Here is a 21,876-nt window from a genome sequence, read left to right on the forward strand (position 1 = left end):
CGGTGTCTGTAGCTCAATTTTTATCAAAAACATGATGGTGAAAACCGCATATCGATATCTGTTACCGTTTCGGAGTTACGGGGTGTTTTTCAAAAATATGCATTTTTAACAAATCGCTGTAACTTTTTTGCTATGGAAAATTTGGTATTTTTATGAAAACATTTCCAGAGCACCTTTTTACGTAAAATTAAATGGTTTAAGTATAATTTTTTTAAAATTAATATTTTAAGAATTATCAACAGAAAATTTGATTTTTTATATGGGACACCCTGTATATTTTTAATTTATTGAAAAGAATTTAAAATTACCTTTCCAAAAATATAACACACTTGATATTTTGCTCGATTCCTTTTCGAGATATAGATTATATAAAAATTCGACCGCTTTAAATAAGTAGGCTTTGAACAGCACCGGCCAAGCACCGGCTGTAATGTAAAAAAATTCTAACTATGCGTATCATTTAAAACGAAAATAATACTTGCTATGAGAGATGCAGGATTTTATAGCAATTTAAAATATATTTAACCAACATCAACGCATTTAAGCTATATCTAATAACAATAAAACTAAATAGCAAACCAAGACATGAGATTTTGCTACAGGTGTTCAACATATCAACCGTCTTCTGTTATGGACAGACGGGGCAGTTTTTGAACTTTTCTCGCGGAATTCATTAACTCAGTAGGGGTAAAAGATACCCTCTCATAACTGCTAAGTATTTGTAATTCTTGTCTAGATTATACGGAAGAATAAGGAACCTTTATTCTTCCACAAATATATCCATAGGATTAGATTCATGGGCACTAAGTCTTACTTATTCTTAAATTTGACTGCAAAAATTTGCTGATAACTTCAGCGTTCAGAGGCGGTGCGTCGTCTTGCTGGAAAAATATGTTTTCGAGTTCCATTAAGGGCATATCTTCAATAAGGAGTCCAAAGCCTACTAGTTTAAAGTGGCGAACCTTTAAAAATTCTGTATTTCGAAGGGGATTATAACAAAATATCAAGTGTGCTATATATTTGGAAAGGTAATTTTAAATTCTTTTCGGTTAATTAAAAATATAGAGGGTGTCCCAAATAAAAAATCAATTTTTCTGTTAATAACTCTTAAATTATTAATTTTAAAAAAATTATACTTAAACCATTAAATTCTACGTAAAAGGTGCTTTGGAAATGTTTTCATATAAATACAAAATTTTCAATAGCAAAAAAGTTACAGCGATTTGTTAAAAATGCACATTTTTGAAAAACACCCCGTAACTCCGAAACGGTAACAGATATTGATGTGCGGTTTTCACCATCATGTTTTTGATGAAAATTGAGCTCCAGACACCGATATTAGTTTTCGTCTATCTCCTATAGAAAAGGGTGTTTCCATTTAAAAGAGTCGAATTTGACCCACCCTGTACTTGGTGCACGTAGTACACCTGGACCAGTAAACTTGGATCGTGTTAACCCGCCTTTATGATTGCTGTTTATGACTTTTATATTTATGGACTAAAAACCAAAGAAGGACATTTTCCAATTATAAATATACTTCGTGCAATAAACCAAAATAATACTTTTACATAAGTTTTATATGGATTTTCTGGTACCCCATAAAGAATTTTTAAATGAACCGTAATATTCAACGTGGTGTAAAAATAATTGACCACGATGGGCATTCTTACCGATACAAATTTGAAAGTCATTTTGTAAAAACATTTTTAGTTACAACGTTAACTTGTTTTACTCCGCTTATTTCTCAGAAATAAATCAGTGTGGGACTTGTGGATTTATATCTGTTTGATAAAGCTGGTGCATTTTTGTGTCAGATTTTCATTGAATAATTAAGAATCAATTATACAGTATCTAAATATCAATATAAATTTTTTTTCAAACGTCACAAAAGTATTAATTTTTGTGACAATTTTTTGACAAGCAATTTTCCCAACTTCCTACTTTTTTTAGAGGCCATAATACATGAAATAATGTATTAAATAAAAATTGTTTTATTAATTTATAATTTATTATTTTATTATTTTTTGTAAATCTAAGTTAATAGCAATATCCCTCTGCAATATCCGCTTCACATTAGTGCAGCGGCATAGTTTTTTTTTTGTTTTTGACAAATCTGATTTAGACGTCGCGTTGTCATGACTAATTTCCCAACTCAATTACACATTGAGCAACCCCCCCCATCATCACCCCCCCAGCTTCACTTCTGGTGGTTATATATACTAACATACCAATTCTCGTATTTTTACCTGAAAAATTAAAATGTTATAGGAGTGAGCCAGTTTTGAGACGCACCCGGGATTACAATATTTACGTAAAATATCGAAAATTATTCGAAAAAGGACTCATATAGGCTTCATTAAAGTTGAGTTATACGGTTATACACATAAATTCATATACAGGGTATCCCAGAAATAAGTGCAAGTATTTTAAGGGGTGATAGATCTCGATAAAAGAAACATATTTTCTCTTTATCGTTCTTCAAATAAGTCCTTCAAAAACCTTCAAACGGAGTTATTTTATTTTGAACATTTCCAAAAAAAATATTTTTTGGTAAAATTTCTAGAACCACTAGATCTTTTCTGGATTTTCTTTCTTGTAAATTTAATCTACTACCTATATTGCCATATTATCAAGAAATTATGTTTTTAAATAAAAACTAAAAAAATTCCAAAAACATTTTCAAAAAATTCTGAATTTTCAAAATTTTTTTTCGCGAAAAAAATCTCATAGGCGTGTTTCTGGGGTTGAAATATACTACCAGTTAAATACTTGCACTTATTCCTGGGACACCCTGTATATGAATTTATATGTTGGTATACTATACCTATGTTCCATTCGATGAAAATTGGATTTTCCAACTTATTCGTTATCGAAGTTGACAGCCGCGAAAATCCTTGTTCCACTCTTCCAAAGTCTAGATATTTTTCATTAAGTGTAAAGGGCAAAGTGTCAGATGGTTTGACAAAACTATCCTTTAAATATGCACCAGATCCAAATGCGAGATGCCTAGGAAAATTATACCGGGTTAAATGCGGCAGCTTTTCGTAACTTAACGATTCGCCATAGTATCCAACTGCTTCTATAACTAGTGGTTCCTATAAATAAGTCAGAATAAAGATTAATTTCTAAATATTTTCAGATCTGGTCATATTATGTTGCTATCAAATTGTTTTCTTAGTCCAAAAAATAACCCTTTGTATATATTTATTATGACATAAAACTGATAATTGAGATACTGGTGATAAATGAATATGTTGTAGTAGATCCCCAGTCCCCTAGGAAAATGATGGCGAACCTTTTTGACACGCGTGTCAGTGTTCACACGCGATTTCATTCTTGGTGATACAAAGGTCATTTTTGGTCTGCAACTATAAAAAAAATCATAATTCAAATATTTGTCTCTCTACTTGGTAACAGCTTTTACAACTTACAAATGATTAAACTGTCGGAAAACATTTGCTGTTTTAAAAAAAATAATATGGGCGTTTTACCAGGTAGGTGTATTGCGCTTACTTTACAGTTATATCACATTAACTTGAATGTTAACAAGTCTAGTTTGAAAGTTTATCGATGAGTGTTGTAGTTATACAGGGTGAGTCCTAAATAAGTGCAAACAATTTCAGGGCTAGTAGATCTCGATAAAAGAACATATTTTCTCTTTACCGTTTTTCATATATGTCTAGAATTACCGAGTTATTGAAGTTTGAAAATTAAAAAAAAATATATTTATTTTTTAAAAAACTTGTCAAACTTTGGCTGTATTCCGTTGCAAAACCAGACCGATAAACTACGGTTTACGGTTACCGCATGGGATCCGCTCTTTAAGTGGTTCCTGAAAAACATCGGTTTGATACGGAACGGTTTGCAAAAATATTGGAAACGTCAAATGTTGACGTTTTCGAAATTTCAATACCTCTATTATAAAATTTATCTTTTATGCATTTTTAATGTACTTATTCTTTCCTTTTACGTTTGCTTTTTCTTTTCAATGGAGTTTAATATTGAAAAGTACTTTATTAATAAACTCTTAAACTCGTTAGACAGCTCAAGTGAAGATTTGCAGGTCCGATATTAAAACAAATCAATAATAAATAAACAAATCTAATCAATATTTATATTTTTATAGCTTACAAAACATTCACGATAACTTGTTGTCTTGTTTTTCATGTTTTCTTTAAATGTTCTTGACTTGGAAGCAATGGCTGCATGATAAGTTTAAATGGTCCTAAAAAGTCATTCTATTTAGTTAATGAAATTTATTTACCTTTACTGCCTACCTTTTTTATTGCTTTTGGATATAAATACAAAATATTATTACAAATTTAAAAAATTTAATGAGAATTTCATTCGAACTTCCAATATCTGCTTGATTTCTGTTACATAAATGATATTGATTGATAAAAAGAACCAGAGAAACCAGCCTTTTCGCTCTGGTTAGTTTGGTGACAGTTATAACCGAATTTTTCAGGAACCGTGCGTTCCGTAATAAGAAAACTTTCAGGAAACCGATAGAAACGGAACATAAAACCATAACGTAGGTAAGCAACGGAATACAGCCTTTATAAAACTAATTTCTCACTTTATGTCACTCATTTCTAAAATCTGTCACTTACGTCATTCCAAATTAAGCAAACAAATTGCCTGAAGAAGATGCCTCTCTTATGAGAATTAAATTCTATCGTAAGCTTCAGAGTACACATCTTTTTTATATTCCCTTCTAGTGGATAAATCTTCAATACGTCTTCATTTGGTACGTCAAATTTGAACAACGCTTCGACTGGAGAAGAATTTTGTATTTCAACCACACGTTTTGGATGTTGGTCGGGTAGTGTTTTGTATAAAAATACTTTATTCGTGGATAGTTCACATCGCGGACCTATAATTATTTTTATTAAGTACCGTATGATCGAATAAAAAACCGGCGTCAGCAATGGCTATGAAATGAAGATCGCTGTCATGTAAAATTATATATGGGGAATGTCATCGATCGTCATTTCCAAGTCAATTCAAAAATAATCTTATAAATTTTGCGAATCTAAATGCGTATACGAATATACATCACTAGAATATTTTCTACAAGTTGTTTTCCGAAATCATAATAATAAAAATATAACGTTTATTCATCATGTTTTTAAAATTTACAAGGAATTTCATAATACTCACTTATTTTTTACAATAACAAGGTATAATTGATGATTGAAGAAATAAGATTTTGTGGAACAAAACCTGTAAGCAACTGCCTAACACAAATTATCTGTTTCTCCGTCAAAATTCTTCCTCCAATAAAATATTTTAGTTCGACATTTGAATAATTTCCGCGGAATAACGTTATAACTAGTAGCGTAATACATTATTTGGGCGTCTGTTTTGCATCATGTCGGTTGTAAATTTGTCGCATTCGTTACAAAAGACATTAAATCGGGATAAAAAACGCAAATCGAACGTGACTGAGATAAGTTTGAAAATAAAAATAATAATAACATACCACCTTTTTTATTTTGAATCCAACACATCATATATTAAAAAATATGCAAATACTGGGAATAACGTTGTAAGTTACAATGCAGTTACAACGTTGTTCCAAATATTTCTTGTGTAAAATGCTATGCAGCCTAGTTATAGGTAGAAGGCGGGAAGTTATTGGTAACAACATGAAAGAACATTATAACTGTCATGGTCGTACAATGTTCTTTCATTTTAAAGGAAAAATAATAGATATATCGATTTTTGTCCTTCCTGAAAATTTGAAAAAATGTAAGTTACAACGTTGTTCGAGCCGACTCTTCAATTGATGATTGAAGAAATAAGATTTTGTGGAACAAAACCTGTCCGAGATGTAGCTGGCGATACCGTCTCCGCTGGTCAACCTGTCCGAGATTTAGTTTAGCTCTGCGCCGCTGCTACTCGTTTACAGCGCAGGAGATAAAGAATATTGTACGGTAATTTTGCTTTCAGTCGACAGAGTAGGTGGTTACCGGAAACAGTCTTGCCAGAACTACGGATTAATCCGTAGATTTACGGATTTTGGGTACAGTACGTTAATGATACGGATTTTCTATGATTAAACAATTTAATATAATATTACATGTGATTAAACAAAAAATGGGGTCAGAGTTGCTTGGAAATGAAGATCGCTGTTATTTCATATGTAAAATATTATGGTAAATGCCAATAGTTCGTCATTTCCAAGCCAACTAAACGATTTTTTTCGATCATACAAAATATTCAGTACCTATAAAAGAATTTTTATTTTTCTTGTTTATTCTATGTTTTTTTGTGAGCACGAATAAATTTTCAATACATAAACGTGGATTTTTCATCCAAAGATATTTTCGTCAAACGTATTACAAATATTACACATTGGCAACACTGTCGCTTTCAGTTCTACACTGTCTTCGAAATGCATTCGCTAACCGAATTATAGAAAATGAATACTTTATGCGTTGGTCGCAGAACGAGTGGAGGCTCCACCGTACACTACCTGAGACGTAAGGGGAAATCAAATCAGCCTTGTCACGAATTTGCCTATTAGGTTGCGTATCTTCCCATTCAATTCTTTCAATCAACGGTAATTAAAATATAAGACTGACAAATTATATTACCTAAAGCTTTTCCTTTTAAGATAAATGTAACCTCTCTACCATCCTCATCTTCATATAAAAACACTTCAATGCTCTGGTACTTAGGAACAGTAGGAAAATAATTCATTATTAACGTAAATGCTTGCTTTGGATAAATAGTACCTTCTGTAGGATTAACACTAAACATTTCTTTGGCTCCTTTTGTCTGTGAATCTTTTTCAATTTTGAAACTTACTTTATTCTGCAATATGTACAATGTAGATAACTTATAGAAACGTAATATATAACAGTAGAGGAATTGAGGCTAATTCGGAATACTGTTGGTAATTTGGAATACTGACTTCTTGATATTATGCGTGGCGCTATCTGATTAAAAATGGTATACCGTGCTGGCAACTGTTACTTTTGAGTCGGCATTTACATGTGTGGAAGTAAATCGCATAAGGATCTTATTAAGGCGGAGTGAGAGAAATGCGACCGACAGACGCGACGCGCGACGGTGTGCTGTTGCGGCGTTGCCGATACGCCTTTCCCTATCAAGTAAAGTAAAATCGCGATTGCAAACCGCTTATTTTTAAAAGACTTTTTTTCAAGAGATAGGTAACTAGATAAAATCATTAGACATGTTTCTGAGTATCTGAAATGGAATTATAAGGATATCGTTAAGGTGTAATTTTTTTATAACGAGAAAACGTCAGTAATCGCGATAATTTAAAAACTCAACTTTTTAGCACATAACAGGCCATAACTCAAGAACCACTTTAGATATTGAAACTTTTTTTTTATTTTCAAGATCGGATATTTTACAATATGTTTACATAAGAAAAATTCGATAAGGTTGTTTTTCCATTCAAAAATTGTAAACAATCCATCCATTTACTTTTAGGGCATAGCAATTTTCAGCAATCGTGTAATTTTTTTATTGATAAAGTTTTTCACATATTGTCTACAAAGAAAATACAGCAGAAATATTACCAAAGTTCTTGAAAAAACTACAATCTATTATTTCTAATAGATTTCGAGATATCGATTTTTGAATTCAGAGTTCTAATAACGCAACCACTATCGAATACCCACTCAATTCCACTTATTTTTACCAAAAATGCAAGTGTTTCTAGCTTGCACTTAAAAAAATTCAAGCTATAGGGAAAATTACAACGACTCGTTAATAAATAAACAAATTAAGTATCACGAGACGTAATCAAATCGTGAAGCTGAACGCATGACGTACACCTTTCCCTAGAACTTTAAGTACTGACAGAGGTGTTGATTGGGTCGACCGGTCAACTGCGACAAATCTGCTATATCCCCTTCCACGTCTCTTAGCGATGTGCACAGTTTCTCGGTTTATTTCATACGTTTGGCAACGTGTTTACTGTCCTCTCTTTGTTCAGTACATTATAAACGCATTGTACTCTTCTTACATACGGAAATCTCGACCCAAGACTAACCTTTGCCAGCCCTTAGTATAGTCTAATAATATCAGCTTGTCAGATCTGTGTCTATGAAAGGAATACGGACAAAAACATTTAAATAAACAGCAATATCTTTTATAAATCGCTACCTAAATAGTAGCGGGAGAGAGTACACGTGAGGTCTGTTCTCAGAAGAATCCCTGACTAGTCAGCGCGTTTCTTATTGGTTGAAATGTGTAGAAACCGGACTAACAATCAGGTTTCTACGCATTTTAACCAATAAAAAGCGTGCTGACTAGTGAGGGATTCTTCTGAGAACAGACCTGTGGTCTTGACCAGGTCGATCAAGTTTGCCCCCCGTATTAGAGGAAATTCAAAAATAAATATACCACTATGTTGCACACATTTTGCACAATTTTGTACACCATAAATGATATTTTGCACACTTACCTAAGAGAAACCAGAGCCGTTTTTTAAACGGGGGGCAAACTTGACCGTTCTCCCCCATTTGTTACAACATTGATTTATTTCTATGTATATCGATTAGGCTAATTTTGCACAATTTTGCACATCTATTTTTAAACTTTGCACACCCTCCTGACGAAAGTTTTAAGGGGTTGAAAATTTGAAATTTCACCCCCCCCCCCATCTGGAACTAAATTTAATTTTGTTTATATCAAACGAATCGGCTAATTGTGCACAATTTTGCACACCTGTTTTTGAATTTTGCACACAATCCTGACATAAGTTATAAGGTGTTTGAATACTTGAAATTTGTCCCGTTGTGTGTGAAATGTTCCATTTAAAAAAACATAAGTACGTAACTCGCAATGACCTCTAAATAAATTCCCAAATTTTTTTATTGGGAAAAAAATTCACTTAGATGTCATTGGTAACTCGTAACAAATGGGGGGAACGGTCAAGTTTGCCCCCCGTTTAAAAAACGGCTCTGAGTTCTCTTAGGTAAGTGTGTAAAATATCATTTATGGTGTGCAAAATTGTGCAAAATGTGTGCAGAATAATGGTATATTTATTTTTGAATTTCCCCTAGTACGGGGGGCAAATTTGACCGACCAGTCTTGACGAGTATGTCACCGCAAAACACTCCGCCCACTCATTTCATTGGTTACTTGCAAATTTGTCGAATTTATATCGATAGGACGCGTCGCGTCGCGTAGTCTAATTTTTTACGAGAAACGAGAGAATATCGTTTCCCCCTCACGGATACCCCGTAGCTGCAGAACGGATAGACGTACTGTACTTACGTCGACAGAGATTTTTGGCACTTTTTTTTCATGAATGAAAAAACGATTTAAATTATTTTAAATACTTTGAAATCTTTCTATTGCATAGTATACAAATATGTAGATCTAAGGGACGCTATTTATTTGAAATTTTTTGCAATTTTTTTTGAAGCTACAATTCCAAAATACCTTCACTTCCTCTATGAATGAACATCCACACTTTTCCAAAAAACTATTTACATCCCAAAACATCCCAAAAAAATATTTACCTTAATTTTAAGTAAATTGTTTAATACCACAGTTTTTATGTGAACTTCGAATGCTTTTACTGTACCAAAATTAACAACATGTCTATCTGGGCTCTGATCTGAGTATTTTTTATCGGTTGTGGCTTTAGATAACAAAGATTCCCTATTATCGTCTATATGCATCTTTATGCGAATCACTTTAAATTATTGACGTTTGTCAAATCCAAGTCAAAACAAACAATAGGTATATACAAGGAGTAAGTTTTAACCGGACGTTAAGCAGTAGTCTTCTTATTCAAAGTTAAGCAGCAATATCCAAAAATATTTTTATTTTATTTTTGATGTTAACATAATGTAACACAAGTGAATTTTATGTTCTGTCATTTTTTGTCGAAATCTTTCTTAGCTCGTTGAACAGATTTTAGTTCACGCTAATTATGCAGATTGGTTTGGAAGTATCGGTACAATATAACGTTCCAAAATGAAAATATGTAGTAACTTTGGTAGTAATTAATGAAATGCTCAAAGTTTTCTCTTTTATTAAAAAATGACAATCCAATTCTGATGACATTTGTAACGTTTACAGTACAAATCATACAACTCTTATAACCTATATTTAACACTTTTTCGAACTGCCTCTAAATTTCCCTTTAAAGTTTCTCGTCTGTCCAACGTGTCAGGGAAAACTAACCTGAAGAAACCTGGGAAGATCAACTGGTACGGTTTCTGTCCTTGAAAAAGCTAGCTCGGAGAGCGCTGAAGTCATGATTCCTAAATCCCGCTTAAGATGGTCTAGTCACGTATGCAGGATGCAAGAAAACCGCCTACTGAAATATCTTCTTTAAGGTGAGGTTGTAGACGGTAAGAGGAAACCGTGTGGGCAACTCAAAAGGTACAAGGATATTTTCCATGAAAACTTCAAAGGGATAAGCATGCAGAATCAGTGGAAGGAAGCAGCGCACAACGGAGAAGAGAACGCGATGGAGAAGATTCTAAACTCAGTTAATAACGACAACTAAAAAGTAAAGAGGCAACAAAGTAATGAGATTTTTGAATGTCCGGAGTGCGGAAGAGAGATAACATTACGTATCGGACTTTTCAGTTACAGAAAAGCTGATAAAAGAAAACGCTTTACGTAATTATCTTCTGATGTGTGTCATATACTCGTTAGCGAGTAATGGAAGTAAGTAAGTAAGAGAAGACTATCGTCAGGCGACATCCAAACAGTGACAGAAAATACCTACAACTTACCTGTGAATTAAAATAGCAAACAAAAACTCTTCTCCGGATTTCAGAGATCACTTAGAAAAACTCACTCACTACTCCAAAAATTAAGACATAAGGTTAAAAAAACGACAGTAATTTTCTTATAAATTATTAAAGGAATTCAACAAAAAATATAAAACAACTGTAATAAATAATGAGGTAGAAATAAATTAAACACAGCTAAAATTTCCAAAGTTCAACAAAATAAAGCTAGAGATAAAGCAATGAACATAAAAACAGTGCTACCAAAGAAATTCGTGGAACAGTCAGTAGAAAAATCAGTGGAATTATATAGTGATCTGTAGATGTAACATACACCTCGGAACATATATCATCTATATACACTACGGTTTCGTTAGTTACAATGCGACGATACACACAGCACAAATAAAGGCTTTTTTCGGCTAGCCCAAATTATATAATGAAAAATAAATTTCTTGCAGTTTTTAGGTATATAATAAAATTATATAAGAGTTTCTTGCCTTGAACTGCTAATATAGAAATTAATTCCACGCTGTGTTCGACATAATGTGGATCAACCTGCTCTCACTACCGGTTTCGGGGCCCTACCCCATCATCAGGTGAGCTTGGGTATTTCCACAATATGTCGAGCATTGGGTATTTCCACAATATGTCGAGAGAGTTATTTACTATCGATAGTTGTGCCTCGGTGGTACGAAAGTACTACCATTGCACGCAGGCCGCTATCTCGCGATGCGGGACTTAATATCTTACCGCTACTTTACGACAAGTCGTGTATATATACTCTGCGCTGTGCTCGACATATTGTGGAAATACCCAAGCTCACCTGATGATGGGGTAGGGCCTCGAAACCGGTAGTGAGAGCAGGTTGATCCACATTATGCCGAACACAACGTGGAATTAATTTCTATATTAGCAGTTCAAGGCAAGAAACTCTTATATAATTTTATTATATACCTAAAAACTGCAAGAAATTTATTTTCCATTATATAATTTGGGCTAGCCGAAAAAAGCCTTTATTTACTATCGATAGTTGTGCCTCGGTGGTACGAAAGTCCTACCATTGCACGCAGGCCGCTATCTCGCGATGCGGGACTTAATATCTTACCGCTACTTTACGACAAGTCGTGTGTATATACTCTGCGCTGTGCTCGACATATTGTGGAAATACCCAAGCTCACCTGATGATGGGGTAGGGCCCCGAAACCGGTAGTGCGAGCAGGTTGATCCACATTATGTCGAACACAGCGTGGAATTAATTTCTATATTAGCAGTTCAAGGCAAGAAACTCTTATATAATTTTATTATATGTTGAATATAAAATAATTGATTATAATTTAAATTAAGAATGTCCAAGTTACTCAGATCGGAAAATATATTATTCGTCAGAATTTTCAAAAAATTGAAACTCAAATCTAAATGCAGTAATCTCTTGATGCCCGTGAAGCATTTCGGTTCCAAATAATCTATATCGTTTTTTCTCAGATTCAAACATTTTAACGAAAAAAACCTTATTAAATGCTAGCCTCTTTAGCGTTATTATCCTAGATGCTTGCAACTCTACATAGCTGACGTTATCTTTTAGAAAATTAAAAGTTTGTTTATCATTACGTTCAATGAACAGTTCTCTGGAGAACTTAGTGCGACAAATGCTAAAAGAACTAGGATATAAGGTTAAAGAAATGACAGTAACTTTCTTATAATTTATTAAAGCAATTCAACAAAAAAATATAAAACAACTGTAATAAATAATGAGGTAGAAATAAATTAAACACAGCTAAAATTTCCAAAGTTCAACAAAATAAAGCTAGAGATAAAGCAATGAACATAAAAACGGTGCTACCAAAGAAATTCGTGGAACAGTCAGTAGAAAAATCAGTGGAATTATATACGTGATCTGTAGATGTAACATACACTTCGGAACATATATCATCTATATACACTACGGTTTCGTTAAAGTTACAATGCGACGATACACACAGCGTGACGTTTTTGTCTTGTAAAAAATTATACATATTGGTAAAAAAATCACAGTTCATAGAGTTTTTTTCAAGAACAACTTCTTTTATATTTGGCATTTTACTATACAATAATTTGTAATTAAACATCGACAGATTATTAAAGCTTAAATCTAATATAACCAAAGAATTTTGTACTTCCGATTTATAACTAATCTCAAAAGTCGATATCGAATTGTTATTCAACCACAACACTTCTAAGTTTTCCATTTTGTCAAAATAACTAAAATCTATCAACACAAACTTGTTTCTCACTAAATCTAATACTTTCAAGGAATCCAAACCGACAAAACCGTAAGGCTTAACTATACTAATATTATTATTACTCAAATGGAGAGTTCTTAAGTTGCTAAGACCGTTGAAGGAACTCACTTGAATCTCCGTCAAGTTATTCAACCTTAATTGTAAATCTATCAGACTAGTCAATGGCTTAAAATTGTACTGCACTAAAAAATTAATACTATTATTATTGAGATACAAAAAATTGAGATTTTTTAAGTTGAAAAATGCATTTTGGTGAATTTCTACAATACTGTTATGTTCTAAGTAAAGTATTTTTAAGTTGGGAAGGTATCTAAACATCTTGTCTTCAAGTTTCTTTAAGTCATTGTGATTAATATACAGGTATTTTAAGTTCACCAGGCCGGCAAAAGCGTAAGGCTGAATATAAAATAATTGATTATAATTTAAATTAAGAATGTCCAAGTTACTCATATCGGAAAATATATTATTTGTTAGAATTTTCAGAAAATTGAAACTCAAATCTAAATGCAGTAATCTTTTGATGCCCGTGAAGCATTTCGGTTCTAAATAATCAATATCGTTTTTTCTCAGATTCAAATATTTTAACAAAAAAAGCTTATTAAAAGCTAGTCTTTTTAGCGTTCTTATCCTAGATGCTTGCAACTCTACATAGCTGACGTTGTTTTTCAGGAAATTAAAAGTTCGTTCATCTATTACGTTCAAAGAACAGTTGGTACACTTGATCCAATGGGTTCTGTTTGGCGAGGCGACGAAATGCTGAAAAAAACTATTGTCGACGTTGGTGCAGGTGATCTGCGGCCAGTTCAGCACGCTCAAATGCCGTCTACAGGAACCGTCGTCGTTCTCCAGGTTTGTGGTTGGAACAAGTATGATAAGTACCATCGGAGGGAGCCATTTTGCCATCGTTACTGCAATTAGAGACAGAACAACGTTTTAAGACCATATGGTTTCTGTCAAGGTACGTGTGTTTACTTTAGTTTCTCAAGTGTTAATTTAACCGTTTTAGTTGTTAAACAGAAGCGTAGATAAAGTCGAGTAGCGCAATAAAATTAAATGGTTATGGAATAACATACAAGAGATTAATTTTATGTTTAAATGATTATAGTATGGGTTGAGTGTTCTAACGGTGTTAATTAGAGGGGAAATGGTGTTATCAAAAAGATTTATAATCAAATGGGGTTTGAACGATGACCGATAAATAATTTTATTAAGTTACATTATATTTATGTAATTATTGTTTTAACAGTTAATGTTGAAGGTATAGTCTAAGAGTAAAAGCCCTTTTGCATACGGCTTTTTAAATTAATTAAGAATAAACGTGACATTCCACCAACAGACATGCATGTATGCGATGATTTTCTTTTGTCAAAATTCTATGCCTCTTTCGCGTTGTCTGCCGGCATTTTAGCCACGAGAAAAACGTCTGTCAACAATTTTACACGTTTCCTAATAATAAATAAAAGCTCTTTGGCAATTATAACTCGTGTACCTTATAATATTTTTAGTGTCAAAATTTCACCCTTTCGATTGGCCGCCCCCGCTTTAAGCCCCGGGATCGCGCTGGCAGACATGACTATTTCACAATGGCTACACAAAAGGATACTTCACACAAAAAATTAGCCATGTAACTATGATAAGGTTTTTTATGTAGCCAGCTCTCTCGGTCTAGTATCTACTTTAGTAATAATTATTTTTTTTATTATATTGAAAATTCCGTATCTGTTATTGATGTTAAACAGAAATAATTGATGCCTATAAATGTATTAAGCAGTTGAAACAAAAATTATTAATGCGCGAATCACAGTCTTTTCAGTACAAGCCGGTCAGCTCCGCGTATGCGAGTAGTCAGATACTTCTGTATTTGATTGAATACTTAGAACATTAGAAATGAATAATTCATTAGTTAAAATAATAATAAAAATAATTAAAAATTCAATCTAGAATATAAGTATCGGTATTTTTATGCGAAGCCGTAATGGAGCTAGCTCTCAGTTTTGATAGACTAGATTCATAAACTTTATTTAAAAATTTAGAAAAAGAGTTACAGTCAATTTTAGGGCATACCGGTTGTTTCACAAAAGTAACTCACCCCTATAACATTTTTATTTTTTCAGAGAAAAAAAAACAACGTTTGTATGTTAGTATGTGTCATAAATCGGGAATAATTAACGTATTCAGTTACTTTCATATTTACAAACTACAAATTTTGTAGTTTACCCTCGGTAAAGTACCCTCTCGGTATTTTTTTACTTTATATTATAGAAAATAATATTCGGAATAGAATGGCATATCATATATGGCAACATTGACGTTTGAGTAAATGAATTTTTGACATTTTCAGTTATAAAAATAACATTTTAGAGTGTCATGGCTGTGTTAAGTCTATTAATTTTTAATCAAGAGATTTGGAAAAATGGATTTGATAATTTAAGGATTCTTTTCCTTTCGGTTTAAAAGATACCCAACTCGTATTTTTAATCATAATTCAAGTTTTTCAGAAAGAAAGTAGAGTGGCTGATTAGTATTTGGGAAAGGCATTTTTATGAATAATTTGGTATTACTTGATATTTCGATTTGTCGTTATATTTATAGCAATGGCACTGTAGATAGAAATTTAAATGTTACTTTTTTAATTGAAAATGTCAAAAGTTGACGTAATATGATATGTCGTTCCATTCAGAATATAATTTTTTTATCAAATAAGATAAAAATCAATAATTTATAAATCATAAGTTGTAGCCATTTCTGGTGAAACAGAAAGTGAAGGAAACTAATTAAATACAATCAATTAATCGCCATATATGTCATATCTAACCCTACCAAATCTCGTTTTTTTTATCTGAAGAAATAAAAAAGTTATAGAGGTGACTACTTTTGAAAAACACCCGTTATCTACCATCTACTGTTACTGCACAGTATATTTTTAAATTACAGGAGTTTATATTTTTTATTCATTTCTTTTTCTCTTTCACTGCTATGGTATTTTTGCTATCTTTGGCTAGGATATTGTTAATTATTAATAACAAAATAAAACACAAAATCGCCACAATACACCAAAACACTTTTACTTTTACACTGGACGCGCGTTTCGCTAACCATGCTAGCATCATCAGCAGATATATATAAACTGGTTGTGATATAGTTTATAATCATCTGTTGATGATCCTAACATGGTTGGCGAAACGCGCGTCCAGTGTAAAAGTAAAAGTGTTTTGGTGTATTGTGGTGATTTAGTGTTTTATTTTGTTGTGTAACACCAAAGATTCCAACCCTCAACTGTAATTATTAATAGTTGATGAAAAAGGAAGTCACAATTTTTTTTTAAATACGATGTAGGTGCGTACTACTTACTTTACTGTATGTATTAGTTTCTAAGTGTTTTGTTTTTTAATATATAGATTTAATGACTTTTACCATAGAAATAAGGCAAATAAATATTTCTGAAGATGCCAAAAATAAATTGGCGAAACGTCAATAACTAATTTGTTTTAATTAAAAGAAATAGAACCTAAAGGCAAAGTAACCAAAAATTACTATACAGGGTCCGGCAATAGTGCGTCGGGCATCTGTAGCTCCTAGAATAAAAAATTTGAGAATTTTGTTTAAGTACAAACCTAAAGTATTTACCAAGATGTATTTCAGGAAAATATTTTAACTTCTATAGGATGGCTCAAAAAAGTGTGAGTGGACCTGGATGATTTTTTTTAAATGGAACACCCTGTATATTATTGCATTTTTGAATTTCTTCCAGATCACTTTACATAACCCTAAGATACGAATAAATATATTTCGATAGTTTTAGAGATATTAAAAAATAAATCAAAAATATATATTTTTGAGCCCTTTTTAAAAAAAATATTAAAAATACAAGAACTGTTCTGAAATCAGAACTATATTAGGTATTTACTTTAGATGGTCTGTTCTTACTTTGCTATAAATATGAAAACCGTAAATCATACAGGATGTAATTTTTCTTCGTTTTTTTCAATAAACGGAGAATTTAGAAATGAACATTTTTTATATTTAAAGTATTTCAAAATTTTTAACGGTTTTGCAGATATTTGCAGTTTTATATTTCATATGGCATTTTCCACAGTAAATTTTTATCGAAGCCACCCAATGGTTTTTCTCTCGTATTTTACCATTGAAAGCGCCATATGAAATAATACTGCGTGTATCTGCGAAACCGTTAAAAATTTTGAAATACTCTAAGTACAAAAAATGTTCATTTCTAAATTTTCCGTTTATTGAAAAAATAATATACAGGGTGTTCCATTTAAAACAACAAAGAAAAAATATTTTATATTTTAGAAAGTTTGGCGTAGAAAAAAATATATATATATTTGATTTATTTTTTAATATTTCTGAAACTATCGAAATATATTTATTCATATCTTAGAGTTATGTAAAGTGATCTGAAAGGAATCCAAAAATGCAATAATATACAGGGTGTTCCATTTAAAAAAAAATCATCCAGGTTCACTCACACTTTTTTGAGCCACCCTATAGAAGTTAAAATATTTTCCTGAAATACATCCTGATACATATTTTAGGTTTGCACTTAAACAAAATTCTCAAGTTTTTTATTCTAGGAGCTACAGATGCCCGACGCACTATTGCCGGACCCTGTATGTTAATTATTAATTTAGCCGTAAAACCATCCTAAAAATGTATAAAAAGACACAAATATCTATCTCTAACTTCCATGTATAAAACTTTTATACATTTTCCAAATCTTTTTTCTATTTTTATATCATATCTTATAGATTTAAATTTGAAAATGTTTGGTATAGTGACGTTACGATATTAAAATCTTCACGGCGAAAAAAAGAGACAAAAGTTATATTTAATAGAATTATTTATTATTCAAAACAACCATTTTACGACATACAGAAGTTAAACAAGATGTTTGTTAAAATTTTAGTACTCTATTGCTAAGTGGTTGTTATGAGTAATACATGTTAAAAACTTATTTAACTACTTAAATGTCATTGTTACACCTGATTGAATTTGATTATACATTTCTTAAATAATTGCAAGATATGATGGTCGATAAGAAAGTAAAAATAGTTCAAATATAAGCACATTTTAAGTTACTGGAATAGGGCATATCTATTTTTTTTTGTTTAACCTTAAATATAAGACCCACATAAAATCCAAGAAAGATAGATCTGTTTAGAGCCAGTTCAAAATGCTAATGCCTTTTTACAATATGCATAAAACAACCAAACCAAAAAGGAAACGTTATTTATCAATGTTTACGAAGATTTTCATTGATCAAACTGACATCTGTTAATTATGAATACACACTTTTAATGTTTTTACACCTGTAATCCTAAGCTATGATTATAGAGTAATTGTGGGTGCCTTCTCTATTTGCTAAAAGTATTTTTTATATTCGAGAAATGAGAGATGTCATGGAGATAAAAAAATCGTTAAAATAATATATTATTATAAAATATTATATTTAGTTTATACAGTATGTCCCCGGATTGTCTTTACAAGAGGAAACACTTTTTTATTGTATTGACATATTCAGAAAAATGCATTCTTCAGAAAAGTTTTTGCTTGTTCTATGTAAATGGTTAATCCCGTTTATACTTTTCCAAATTTCTATACCGTTTTAGAGAAAATTAAAAAAACGTGAGAATATATAGACGACGTACTCAAACAGAATAGAGAGATAATAGATCAATATATCACTAGTTTCAAATGCTGATTCAATAATGGCTAAACCATCAAACAAAAGAACTGTTCTTTATTAACATCAATGAAGATTTTCAATCATTCACTGATGGGAATATCAAGCACTTTCAAAGATTGTTGCATTGCTAGTATTTAGCTATAATTATAGAGCAAGAATAATTGCCTACATCTCTGAGTACTGAAAAATTATTTTTTATTAATACGTACGATGTTAATAAAGAATGAAGTTTGTTTTGTCCCTAAATAATTATTTAAATTTAATAGAAATATAGTCAAATCTAGACGTGTATCCTCATGAAATAAAAAAAATATCCCTTTATAACGGAAAATTCATTAAATTGATATGCATAAAACATTCAAAATAAAAAAAACAGTTGTTTATTAATATTTTCCAAGATTTTCATTCATCAAACTGACTCCATTAATCCTTTGCGCCGCGAAACTTAACTTAAAATTTATGAAAATAATTGCGTTTTATTTTTAAACGATAAACAATCTTAAATGCGCGTTATATTAAATACGTGTGCGCACTTTTGGTCAATGCTTAATTAAATCTAAACCAGTTTCGGTAGTACTATGAGCCACTAATTCTAAAATGATAATTTTAAGGTACTTACTTACGATGCGGTGGCTCGGAGTTACTTAGGGGTGTGTTTACATGCTTGCATTGTCCGTTTTTTCGAAACAAAAATTGCTTTTACTGCTCGGTTCACATGATATATTTTTGGTCGGTTCTCACGCTGTGGCGTAACTTTCTTTAGGAACGAGCGTCGACTGTGCCGTGCGGTCTGAACGCTTTTTTTCACCGCGAGAGTCGCCGCAACAATAATTACAGAAGGTTCGACGCCGAAGGAAGGAGCACCACCTTTTTAAAACTTAGCTATAGAGCTCTGGTTCCATCGATTGGGAAGCTATCGTATAACCGAAAATAATAACGTAACGATAAAGTTTTTAAACACTGTTTCTTTTTCTAACCTGCTCTTGAGGGTGCAGGAAGCTATATTTTTTAGTTTCTTATTGGGCGGTATAGAAATCCATTTACAAGCTCTCATTACCAGTAATGGTAGCGTAGTATTGGTACACTCATCCAAGGCAGTTATAAATTGCTCAAAATAGAACCATCCCGATCATCTATCAAGAGAAAAAATATATCAGAAGTTACGGAAACTTTGGCACTATATAACAGGTAGGAAAAGTCATCACCAACTTATCATCATAGCTAGTAAATCACCTTATTTACAACCAAAAACCAGCTTTACAAATGCTCCGATATATGAGCAAAATACTTGGTTCCATGGCAAGAATCCAGTTATTACATGTTAAGAATTTATCGTTGATGAGGATTTTCAGACACTCTTTCAATCAGCAACAGGATAACAAATCAATTATTTTTTGTTAGTTTTGATGTTGTAACCTTATACAGAAACTTACCTAACACAAAATCTCCTCACATCATTAGTACCAAGCTCGAAAGCAATTATTCCTACAGGATCAGGATACGACTACTCTGTATTTCTATTTAAGTCTGTATTGTAATGCTGTGAGCAACTGAATGCAGTTATGGACTTATTTGAAATTTGTCTCAGAAATGCACCAGTACTTCCAAGTCACCGACAATTCTTTATCACAAAAAGTACATTTATCAGTGGGATTATGACTGTGACTATGACTAATATTAACTTGGAATGGTTTAAATCCTAGTTACCTCAAGCCTCAGCCATTAAAATGAAACACATTTATAATTTTGAATAAAGTTAAACAGATTTTATATCAGTTCCTGTCACACCTAAATAACGTGTCACTTAACATCAATTTTACCATGAAGAATCTCTGGTTCATCTATTGAACCAGAGATTCGTTCTCTCATGAAGATACGAGTGTCTACTCGTATCTTGTTCAACAGGGCCGTTCCTGGCGAGCGTGCAGTGCGTGCACGCACGTAGGCGTAACATTTTGGGGGCGCAAAATCAAAGGGTCAATCAGTACTTTGTAACAAAAAACCGATACGATTTCTTGCCAATAAACAAATACTTAAACCATCATAGGATAAAGTTTGCTTAGCGTCTTTTTTGCGTTGGCCGCACCGAATAAGCAAGTCTAGGGCAATCTGTCGGCAACACATTGATCTCGTCTATTTATTTTTCATTTTATTCGTTTTATGGAAAGCACTGTTCATTAAAATGTTGTATCCTATCTTATAGGGCTTGTTTCTCTCTACAGTTTCCTGTCTCACAATGTACCGTTTGTGTCGGGGAAGGGATCATAGTTTCATAGTTGTCGATTTTCGAAAGAAATCAGTACATGTATATTATTTCGTATATTTTTCATTTTATTGATTTTATGGAAAGCATTGTGCATTAAAATGTTGTATCCAATGTTATAGGGCTTGTTTCTCTCTACAATTTCCTTTCTCGCAGTGTACCGTTTGTGTCCGGGAAGGGTTCATAGTTTCATAGTTGTCGATTTTCGAAAGAAATCAGTACCTACATGTATATTATTTCGTATATTTTTCATTTTATTGATTTTATGGAAAGCACTGTTCATGAAAATGTTGATCCTATGTTATAGGGCTTGTTTCTCTCTACAATTTCCTGTCTCACAATGTATTGTTTGTGTCGGGGAAGGGATCATAGTTTCATAGTTGTCGATTTTCGAAAGAAATCAGTACATGTATATTATTTCGTATTTTTTTCATTTTATTGATTTTATGGAAAGCACTGTTCATTAAAATGTTGCATCCTATGATATAGGGCTTGTCTCTCTACAATTTCCTGTCTCACAATGTACCGTGTGTGTCCGGGAAGGGTTCATAGTTGTCGATTTTCGAAAGAAATCAGTGCATGTGTATTATTTCCGAATTTTAGTTTATTGTTTTTATGTATTTCATATAAAATGGGTCAGTTTTTCTTTAGGGTACTATTTTTGTTACTAAATATTTGTGGTTTTGTTTGTTTTATTTATTTAATAAATGTTTTTATACTTTAATTAGAATAGTTTTTTTTTTACATTTCCAATTACATATTGCTTGTTGTATAAAAGGGCGCACCAAAGAATGCTGCACGTAGGCGCCAAATACCCCAGTAACGGGCCTGTTGTTCAATCTGTTTAGATTAAACAACAGGATTTTGACATCAGTCTACAGTTGAAGTTGA

The 21,876-nt window shown here is 32.2% G+C and overlaps 2 protein-coding genes across 3 annotated transcripts in view; both read right to left on the reverse strand.

The window, feature by feature from the left end:
* LOC115883072 overlaps positions 1-19,425 on the reverse strand; it is a 50,739-nt gene extending 31,314 nt beyond the window's left edge. The window contains exons 1-4 of one of the 2 annotated variants that reach the window (XM_030901348.1): positions 9,510-9,744; positions 6,603-6,822; positions 4,614-4,876; positions 2,825-3,095 (exon numbers count right to left, since the gene is read on the reverse strand). In XM_030901348.1, coding sequence (XP_030757208.1) covers positions 2,825-3,095; positions 4,614-4,876; positions 6,603-6,822; positions 9,510-9,671 — 916 coding nt within the window. In that variant the 5' untranslated portion in view covers positions 9,672-9,744. Of the gene's footprint in view, positions 1-2,824; positions 3,096-4,613; positions 4,877-6,602; positions 6,823-9,509; positions 9,745-19,341 lie in introns of those variants that run through there. The other variant, XM_030901349.1, reaches the window with a different exon arrangement.
* On the reverse strand, positions 12,410-19,419 carry LOC115883073 (leucine-rich repeat-containing protein 15-like). The gene is made up of 2 exons (XM_030901350.1): positions 19,346-19,419; positions 12,410-13,926 (listed from the first exon to the last, which is right to left on the reverse strand). Exon 2 carries the CDS (start codon positions 13,919-13,921, stop codon positions 12,530-12,532), a length of 1,392 nt encoding a protein of 463 aa, XP_030757210.1. The 5' UTR covers positions 13,922-13,926; positions 19,346-19,419; the 3' UTR covers positions 12,410-12,529.
* Positions 19,426-21,876: the final 2,451 nt, after the last annotated feature.

The sequence above is a fragment of the Sitophilus oryzae genome, unplaced genomic scaffold, assembly GCF_002938485.1.
Source record: "Sitophilus oryzae breed Bouriz unplaced genomic scaffold, Soryzae_2.0 scaffold_1803_pilon_pilon, whole genome shotgun sequence".
NCBI classification, from domain to species: domain Eukaryota; kingdom Metazoa; phylum Arthropoda; class Insecta; order Coleoptera; family Curculionidae; genus Sitophilus; species Sitophilus oryzae.